Below are 10,676 nucleotides of genomic sequence, written 5' to 3'. Positions count from 1 at the left end.
TTAAGCTCACCACGGTGAAATAGGCTAATATGTTTAATCAATTTTTTCTCAATAAGGTAGAGGCCCAAAGACCAATTATTAGGCCTGTAGCATGCAGGGGTGAAGGGCTACCAAGTTTGTTCAAATGAATGACATTGACCTTTCAAGATGAGGGCAGTCAAATAGACTGAAATATTTTTATGACTTATTTTCAATAACTGAAAGGTCCAGATACTTTATATCTGACTTGAAGCGTTCTTGGACGAATGCTAGAAAATCTGTTTAAATGAATGACCTTGATTATAATGTAAGTTTGAAAGGTTTAAAATTGGCCAAAATATTTAAAAGACACCTTTTCAAATAACTCCCAGCCCGTGAGATTCAATGGTCTCTTATAAACTTGTTCTTAATTATTTTTTATGTATGAAAAGGATCCCTGGATAACAGGTGAGCGATTCGGGCCCATTTGGCCTTTGTTTTGAAACTCATCAGAATTTTATGTAGTGTTTAAGACTTCAAAAACTATAAATTTTATTGATTATTGGATCTCCTTTTGTTTTTTATTTCTTAACCAATTCTGTTTCTGTTTTTCAGATATGATGTGATGCTGAATTGAACTCGGAGTGAAGGATAGAACATGTATAGATGTGATGTTTGTGGGCAAGACTTCAGCTATTCCTTAGATTTAAAGAGACATGTTTGCAGGGATAAAAAGGCATTCACGTTGTCCCAGTGATCATGACCATACATATTCTCAGCAGAATGAGGTACCAAGAATTCGTATACCTTATATTTTTCATCATGACCATATGTATTCCCGGATGGAAATGGATACAGATGCTGAACCAAACATCTATGGTGTCTGAAGTCTCAGTTACCAGGTTTGATGACTCCTCTCAGCGAGATGTACACACCGGGGCTCATACAGACGAGAAACCAAAAATGTACTCATGTGATGTCTATGATAAAGGGTTTGACGACTCCTCTGGGCCAGATGTACACACCGGTACACCTGCAGAAGAGAAACCAAACATGTACTCGTGTGGTGTCAGCGATAAAGAGTTAAGTGATTCATCTCAGCTAGAGTTACTTGTTCCCAATGTTGACAAGATTCTAACAAGTAAAGTAGAGAGCCAGAATATGGACCAGATTCTAACGAGTAAAGTACAGAGCCAGAATATGGACCAGATTCTAACAAGTAAAGTACAGAGCCAGAATATGGACCAGATTCTAACAAGTAAAGTACAGAGCCAGAATATGGACCAGATTCTAACGCGTAAAGTACAGAGCCAGAATATGGACCAGATTCTTACGAGTAAAGTACAGAGCCAGAATATGGACCAGATTCTAACGAGTAAAGTACAGAGCCAGAATATGGGCCAGATTCTAACAAGTAAAGGACAGAGCCAGAATATGGACCAGATTATTACAAGTAAAGTACAGAGCCAGAATATGGACCAGATTCTAACAAGTAAAGTACAGAGCCAGAATATGGACCAGATTCTAACGAGTAAAGTGCAGAGCCAGAATATGGGCCAGATTCTTACAAGTAAAGTAGAGAGCCAGAATATGGACCAGATTCTTACAAGTAAAGTAGAGAGCCAGAATATGGACCAGATTCTAACGAGTAAAGTACACAGCCAGAATATGGACCAGATTATTACAAGTAAAGTACAGAGCCAGAATATGGACCAGATTCTAACAAGTAAAGTACAGAGCCAGAATATGGACCAGATTCTAACAAGTAAAGTACAGAGCCAGAATATGGACCAGATTCTAACAAGTAAAGGACAGAGCCAGAATATGGACCAGATTATTACAAGTAAAGTACAGAGCCAGAATATGGACCAGATTCTAACAAGTAAAGGACAGAGCCAGAATATGGACCAGATTCTTACAAGTAAAGTAGAGAGCCAGAATATGGACCAGATTCTTACAAGTAAAGTAGAGAGCCAGAATATGGACCAGATTCTAACAAGTAAAGGACAGAGCCAGAATATGGACCAGATTCTTACAAGTAAAGTACACAGCCAGAATATGGACCAGATTCTTACAAGTAAAGTACAGAGCCAGAATATGGACCAGATTCTAACGAGTAAAGTACAGAGCCAGAATATGGACCAGATTCTTACGAGTAAAGTACAGAGCCAGAATATGGACCAGATTCTAACGAGTAAAGTACAGAGCCAGAATATGGACCAGATTCTAACGAGTAAAGTACAGAGCCAGAATATGGACCAACCAAGTATTTTACAAAATCACTCTGTTGCACAGTTAACAGAGAAAACATACAAGTGTCATGACTGTGGTAAAAATGTTACGGATACAAACACTCTACAATTACTTGAGAGAATACATACCTGTACAGGACAATATGGTAATAAGGCTTTATGTAATACAGACCACCTTGCCAGCGCTACTAGTTGTGGGGCAGAAGGTAAATTCAGCTCTATTGTAAGAGAAAGTGGGACTAGTCATGCATCAGAACTTCATTTACATACAAGCATTCTGAAAAAGCATTTTCGGACGGATACAAACAGGCAGCGGTATAGATGTTTCATTTATGATCTGAATCGGGATGTAAAAGTGGCACATTATATACGAGAAAAACAACAAACAAAGAAAATGTGGAAGTGTTGCATATGCCGTCAGTTATTTTTCACCAAAAGCAGTCTGAAAGAACATGTCAAAAATCATAACGGGAGAAAACAAAGACAGGTTTTAGTAACGAACAATTCCACCCATACATATCAGAAGCCAAATAGTTTTACATTTGATGTTCCTTATGATGTGTCAAGTGATTGCATTCAGATAGAGGCAAATACTTCGGAAAATGGAAGAGATTCACGTAGTTCACATCTTGATGGTCAATCTAGTCAATTAGATAGGCACAACCGGCATGATAAAAAAGAAGTGAAAATCAGTCGTGCGTTTTCTGATAAGTTACTTCAGGCAAGCTTCGTACAGAGACAGACTAGTGCACAAATATCAGAGAAAAGCTACAAGTGTAATGACTTTGATAAAGAATTTAAGGAGACAAATCACATAAGGGAATATATAAAGGAACAATCCAAGAGTACCTGTCATATATGTGGCAAAGTGTTAAACTCGGCTAAAACTCTAAAAGTACATCTCAGAGTTCATACTGGGGAAAGGTCATATATATGTGATCGTTGTGGAAAGGCTTTTGGACATGGATCTACCTTATATAGACACATCCTGATGCATACGGGAGAGAAGCCGCACAAATGTTATCTTTGTGGTAGGACATTTACACAGAAATCAACGTTGAAAAGACATATCATGATACATTTGGGAGAAAAGCCGCAGGAGTGTGATTTATGCAGAAAGAGGTTTTTAGACTACCCGCTGACCTGAAAATTCACAGCAGGTTACATACCGAAGAGAAACAATTTGAATGTAGTGTTTGCGGTAAGAAATTTCTCACGAATTCTCAACTGAGAGCACATTCCAAAACACACATGCTAGGAAAGCCATACAAGTGTAATGTTTGCGGTAAGGGATTTCGCCAGGGATCTTCCTTGAAATTACATACCAGGATACATACAGGAGAGAAGCCATACAAATGTGATATCTGTGGTAACCGATATAGGTATGGTGGCAGTCTTAAAATGCATACAAGAATACATACAGGAGAAAAGCCATACAAATGCGATATCTGTGGTAAACCATTTAGACAGCGAGGTAATTTGTGTAGACATCTCAGGATACACACGACGGAGAAAACATTCAAATGTGGTGTCTGTCGCAAAGGATTTAGTAATATACATATTCTTAAGGAACATACCGAAACACATAAAAAAGAAACACCAAACCTTTATGTCGGCAAAAGCGCGACAAGTCACGCGTCTTACTTCCAATTTGAATATAATCGATCAAACGAGCAGCAAACTTCTGGAGTACAAGTATGTATCCCTGATCAACAGATGCCTGGAGTATGTAGCGCTACAAATGGTCAGCTAATCCCTGAAGTATGTAGCGCTACAAATGGTCAGCTAATGCCTGAAGTATGTAGCGCTGCAAATGGTCAGCTAATGCCTGAAGTATGTAGCGATGCAAATGGTCAGCTAATGCCTGAAGTATGTAGCGCTACAAATGGTCAGCTAATGCCTGAAGTATGTAGCGCTACAAATGGTCAGCTAATGCCTGAAGTATGTAGCGCTACAAATGGTCAGCTAATGCCTGAAGTATGTAGCGCTACAAATGGTCAGCTAATGCCTGAAGTATGTAGCGCTACAAATGGTCAGCTAATGCCTGAAGTACGTAGCGCTACAAATGGTCAGCTAATGCCTGAAGTACGTAGTGCTACAAATGGTCAGCTAATGCCTGAAGTATGTAGCGCTACAAATGGTCAGCTAATGCCTGAAGTACGTAGTGCTACAAATGGTCAACTAATGCCTGAAGTATGTAGCGCTACAAATGGTCAGCTAATGCCTGAAGTATGTAGCGATGCAAATGGTCAGCTAATGTCTGAAGTATGTAGCGCTACAAATGGTCAGCTAATGCCTGAAGTATGTAGCGCTACAAATGGTCAGCTAATGCCTGAAGTATGTAGCGCTGTTAATGGTCAGCTAATGTCTGAAGTATGTAGCGCTACAAACGGTCAGATAATGCCTGAAGTATGTAGCGCTGCAAACGGTCAGCTAATGCCTAAAGTATGTAGCGCTGCAAACGGTCAGCTAATGCCTGAAGTATACAGCGATGCAAGCGATCAACAAATTCCGGAAGGATACCGCGCTGCAAACGATTGAAACATGTCTGAAGGGTTTAGGGATGCCAGCGGTCAACAGAAGAGAATTGAGAGTGATACAAAGGTAAACCGGTATAAATGTTATATTTATGCCCTTAATAAGGGCGTGAGACTGGCGAGTTACGTAAGGGACGATACGCAAGCAAAGAGTACTGGTGGTCAGATATTTGACACAGAATTTACCTTAAACAACCACCGTGCAACTCGCACAACTGTGGAACAAGGTAAAATTTTATCAGCAGACAATGACTCGCATTCAGATCAAGGGCCACAAAGTTTTACGTTTATTGTTCCAACTGAACCGTTCAGTAAGTCATTCCAGCTAGAGACAAAACCTTGCAGAGCTAGTAAAGAATCGAAAGGTGGTGATGTTGAGAGCCTTTCAAGTAGATTACAGAGATACAGCAGGCAGGTCACAAAGGACTCGACCAACAGTTCCGAGTTTTGTAAAGATTCCTCTCAGACAGGTGTCTTACGGAAAAAGACCCGGACACAAATATCAGATAATGCTTACAACTGTGGTCAGGAAATTGACGGAAGAAAATTGTATCGGGAAAAATCTAAAATCTTGCTCGATAAAGAAGACAGTCAAGCCTAAAAAGACCATCTGTAATATCTGTGGTCAAGTCTTAATCTCGGCTAAAACTCTTAAAGTACATCTCAGAGTTCATACTGGGGAAAAGCCATATATATGTGATCGATGTGGAAAGGCTTTTGGACATGGATCTACCTGATTTATGCGGAAAGAGGTTCAGACTACCCGCTGACCTGAAAATTCACAGCAGGTTGCATACCGAAGAGAAACAATTTGAATGTAGTGTTTGCGGTAAGAAATTTCTCACGAATTCTCAACTGAGAGCACATTCCAAAACACACATGCTAGGAAAGCCATACAAGTGCAATGTTTGCGGTAAGGGATTTCGCCTGGGATCTTCCTTGAAATTACATACCAGGATACATACAGGAGAGAAGCCATACAAATGTGAAATCTGTGGTAACCGATATAGGCGTGGTGACAGTCTAAAAATGCATACAAGAATACATACAGGAGAAAAGCCATACAAATGTGAAATCTGTGGTAACCGATATAGGCGTGGTGAGAGTCTTAAAATGCATACAAGAATACATACAGGAGAAAAGCCATACATATGCGATATCTGTGGTAAACCATTTATACAGAAAAGTCATTTGTACAGACATCTCAGAACACATACAAGAGAGAACCATTTGGACAGATAACTCATTTGTATAGACATGTAAAGATTCAGGATAGTAACAGTTTTGATACGGTGTTTGTGATGAGTGATTTGGCTATGCACATATCCTTAATGAACGTACCGGAGCACATAAAGAAAACCATCAAATTCTGTTGTCATCGAAAGTGCGACCAGTCATGCATCTGCTTGTGTGATTTCTGCTGTGAAACATTAGCGCAGATATCTATATCATCGTTGCATAATTCATGTAAGACGAAGCCTCTTCAAATATGCTATTTGTGGTTAACAATTTAATACGACGGATTTTATGTGTTGGCACACAAGGAGCATACTTGGAAGAACAGCTTGTGACTTAATAAAGGCACATCATAAAACGTGCCGCGTGCGTGTGGGACAGCAAATTAAACTGACTTTAAGACGCATTATAAAACGTGCCGCGTGCCTGTGGGAATTTGGTTAGAAACTGTCTCAACTGTATGTCCTTCCGAATCACATCGTTCTACATAAAGGTCTAAGACGATTGGTCTAGAAAGAGTAATACCAAAGTTTTTTGGTTTGTTTGTTTTTTTTGTTTTTTTGTATTTATTGGATCGAAACGACTTAAATGATCCGCTGTAGCAGTCTTTACTTTCACTCGTTTTTATACACTCGGAGATCATCTACATTTTCTATTGATCTTAAATTTAGACTTGATCATGATCAGTTGTTTCCTTAAACGGCAGTTTTATTCGATTTTTTTAAATGTCATTTTTTTATTCTATTTTTATTTTTTAACTTTGGTTCTAGTTCTGACATCTACATTTCTCAGTTTTGTCCTTACTATATAACTTCTGTAGATTCTTGACTCGGGTACGTTTCAATAAAGCTTCGAACTTTGAATTTGCTCTAAAATGAAATGGTCCTTCCTAGAAAACATTTTTATTAAACAATTGATCCTGTATCAATGATTCTGTTCACGTGATCAAACATTGTTTTTTTTTTTTTTTTTTTTTTTTTTGTCATCTTCCTTTTAGGTTAATGAGAACAGTGCAGTAGTGGTTATGTTGTTTTAAATGTCACCTTTCGGTGACTAACACTTTGTCCAATCCGATAAAGGTTTGTACCATTTGATATCAATTTAGCAAGTGCTGGCTTTTCCCTCAGGATTCATCAGTAATGGTAATGAATCAAATTTAGGATGAAATTGTCATGATGGGTTTGAGGATATTTTAATATTGACCTTAAATAGGGGCGAAACCAAAAGGGTCATAATAACTGAAAAATAGGTACTCTATTAATATATTACCCCTATGGCATCTTTGAAGTTTACTATAATTTATATATAATACTTATATTTTTGCTGTTTTGAGACGTTTGTTATTTTATGATTTATAAATTTAAATTGTGAAATTCGTTACCATTGATATAGCGTTCCTTTTGGAGGGGATATATATTCCTGTGGTCTATTTACAAGTAAAACAGCCTTTGGTATTTTTAAATTCATGTGATGACTTCCCTATTAATTTATTTATTTTCACGTTTTATTTTTATGTCACCTGAGACGAAGTCTCAAGTCTCAAAATCCGCTAAAAAGTCTCGAAAACCGCTAGACCAAATTCAATGAAATTTGGCAAGTAGTTTCTATGACTAAATGTCAAACACAAATGTGAATTATATGGTCCCCAACTCCCAGGGGCCTGAATGGCGGTGCCAAAAAGGTTCAAATTAACTGAAATTTAAAAAAAAAGCTTCTCAAGACCCATATCATGTAGGGTCAAATAAACTTCATGGATGGAAGGGTCTTAAGGTGCTTTTCAAAAAGTATGAATTTCATGACCCTGGGGTTTCACGTTTGTCCCTGGGGGAGGTAAACTAAAATACTTCAAATCTCAGGTGACCGTTTAGGCCCATGGGCCTCTTGTAATATTTTTCAGTTAAAGCTACCGGATCAATATAAAAGTTAAATGAACGTTAAGGCCCTTTGGGTCTCTTGTTGAAAATGTTGCAAATTGTTATAAAGTTAAAGGTTTGTTTTGTAAACGTTGTTTATCAAATAAAATGTTCGAGAAAAATGTTTATTGTTTTGTTTGCTGTCGTTCTGGAGGTATATTCAAGAAACATAAGCACATTGAGATATGATAAGAAATGTAATCTTTTTGGCCTAAGTATATATATATATATATTTTTTTTTAAGTTTTTTTAATCGGAAACCTACTTCAAAGCTTTTGCATATCAAACAACAGGCACGTTAGTCTTATCCATCACCTGATATATGTATGCAGTGCTGATAGACGATGATTGACTTTTAAGCGAAGATTAAACATTTGACCAAGACCATTCATTTGGATAAACTGGCATAGTCATTCATTTAAGGCATGATGCTGGTCCTAGACCTAACCTGCTTTGACCGTAATCTTACGGTTACATCAGTTCCAGTGTGGAAATTGTTCAAAAGCTCACAACCCGAGCTATAAATAACAAGGTCCAATGGTAATAAACTACAAAATGCAATAACCAGGACTACTATTAACCACGTCCAAGGTCTTATGAATTTAAGGCTGCATAACCAGTCTCCTTAAAGCCTGCTCATATTTACTCAAGTTATCGTGTTCACAAGTGATAACACTGCGACTGGCAAAATGCTTTGAAAATAAAACGATGTGCAAAAAAACAAACTACAATAACACTTACCGAGATGGAATACGTTAAAATTCATTTACGGAAAATCTTCTTTGTCGTCCATTGGCAATAGATCGTACAAAAATCGGTGGTCCTTTTAAGGTCCGTCAGTGATGATAAAGTCCTGTAGTGCTGTTGCAAAGGACCGACGAAGCAAACTCAAAATAGGTCACACGAACTTAAGTCTAGATGGATATTTGAAGGTCAACATTCACACAAATTAGGATGATTTTATTCAAAATTATGTATCCCCCACTCTATTAGCCATGATGGCGGTAAAGAATACGAGTGTTTGTCTGTTTGACAGAAAACCAAGAAATGTCATTATTGGCAGAAAACCGAGAAATGTCATTATAACCGTAATTGTCATCAATCATGAGGACAATACTATTGTGGTAATTCAAGTCGAAATATTCAGCAATCGCATGAAAATAAATGTACGTGTATATTCCCATTTTGCTGTTTATACAGATGGACTTGGTGTCGATTTTAACGGTTTGGGCAAATTTTCACGAGTAGGGGGTAGTGGCTTTTTTGTGATCTCCCGATACCTTAAGCAAGATGTCATTTCTGATAAGGAGAAAATTCACAGGAAATTGTTTCATGGGTTCATCAGTTCTAGCTAGCCTGTCGTATTATCAAAATACATGCAAGTTGCATAAGTTAGTAATCATTCAATATGGAGTTGAAACAGCTCCAAATCGGGCCAACTTGCAAGGTTAATAAATTTTATTGCATGAAATCAAAACCTTATATTGAAGAGTTGGTGTATTTAATGCTTTTATTCTAAGCTAGTATTGAGATAAATTATCATTATGTTAATTCTTCTGTAGTGAAAGTCAATATGCTCAACATTGTAATGCTTCCTATGAATATTCAAGGTGCAATATTTATATTCTGTGTTTCATCTGCTTGTATCCCGATCGTAAACCAAATTGTAGTTATGAGACTGTATTCTACAATTAACAGTGATTATGTCAATGTAGTTACGAGACTGTATACTACAATGAACAGTGATTCTGTCAATGTAGTTATGAGACTATACTACAATTAACAGTGATTCTGTCAATGTAGTTATGAGACTGTATACTACAATTAACTGATTCTGTCAATGTAGTTATGAGACTGTATACTACAATTAACAGTGATTCTGTCAATGTAGTTATGAGACTGTATACTACAATTTACAGTGATTCGGTCAATGTAGTTATGAGACTGTATACTACAATTAACAGTGATTCGGTCAATGTAGTTATGAGACTGTATACTACAATTAACAGTGATTCGGTCAATGTAGGAATACGGCTCCATGTGTTGTAGGTTGACAAGCAATAACTGTCAGTTAATTTCGGCTTTGAGAGCTTTCGAATGTTAGTATTTAGTCACACAAGCCACCACAAAAATTAAGTTTATAAGTTATGACACTATTTTTTTTATTGTCACACAATTTGTAAGAACCAAATTGTCAACGTCGTCACACTCTTAGGGGCTCGTTTCCGCATTTTGAGAACTGCAAAACACGACAACATTAAAAGTCCATTATTCTTAAAATCTTTTTTAAAAATCTGAATAATCGACATGATGTCTGAATATATTCACTGATATCAAAGTCCTACCTTACTACGAAATTGAGCCTCTGTGAAGTTGAACATCATCTGCTATGTTAGTGTCAGTGATATGACCGGTTAGACATGGGATCTCTTTCAAACGAAATATACTTAGAATCGTTTTCACCTACTATCAAGATGACTTTCATTGAGAACTTAATTAAGAGCTGATATTCTTCTGAAAATAACGTCTAGCCGGTGCAGTACCCGTTTAACGCCGCATCACTTCTAAATGATAACGGTTTATCATTGGCTTAAATTCTAAACAATTTTACGATGTCAACACACGTATACGAAATAATATAAAACCAAATTTGTGTAAAAAAAAAAAATGTGTATGCTTGTTATCAATGGCGACATAAGGGACTATTTTATTCTTCCTGCCAATTTCGGCTGTTCCGGTATTTGAACTTTATGACGTTAGTGATTTGGTAAGCGGCAAAT

At 37.3% G+C, this 10,676-nt stretch overlaps 2 protein-coding genes across 2 annotated transcripts; both read left to right on the top strand.

The window, feature by feature from the left end:
* Positions 1-579: 579 nt before the first annotated feature.
* Positions 580-3,399, top strand: LOC117317319 (zinc finger protein 568-like). The gene has a single exon (XM_033872115.1). It carries the CDS (start codon positions 718-720, stop codon positions 3,355-3,357), a length of 2,640 nt encoding a protein of 879 aa, XP_033728006.1. The 5' UTR covers positions 580-717; the 3' UTR covers positions 3,358-3,399.
* On the top strand, positions 3,295-5,022 carry LOC117317323 (oocyte zinc finger protein XlCOF28-like). Its single transcript, XM_033872121.1, has one exon. The coding sequence runs from the start codon at positions 3,321-3,323 to the stop codon at positions 4,749-4,751; it is 1,431 nt and encodes a 476-aa protein (XP_033728012.1). The 5' UTR covers positions 3,295-3,320; the 3' UTR covers positions 4,752-5,022.
* Positions 5,023-10,676: the final 5,654 nt, after the last annotated feature.

The sequence above is a fragment of the Pecten maximus genome, chromosome 19, assembly GCF_902652985.1.
Source record: "Pecten maximus chromosome 19, xPecMax1.1, whole genome shotgun sequence".
Classification (NCBI taxonomy): Eukaryota; Metazoa; Mollusca; class Bivalvia; order Pectinida; family Pectinidae; genus Pecten; species Pecten maximus.
Note: the sequence above shows the minus strand (reverse complement) of the source record. Positions and strands in the feature narration are given on the sequence as shown.

Excerpts from the sequence above, each read along its gene's own strand:
- LOC117317319 (XM_033872115.1), top strand. The coding sequence starts at position 718 with ATGACCATACATATTCTCAGCAGAATGAGGTACCAAGAATTCGTATAC.
- LOC117317323 (XM_033872121.1), top strand. The coding sequence starts at position 3,321 with ATGCAGAAAGAGGTTTTTAGACTACCCGCTGACCTGAAAATTCACAGC.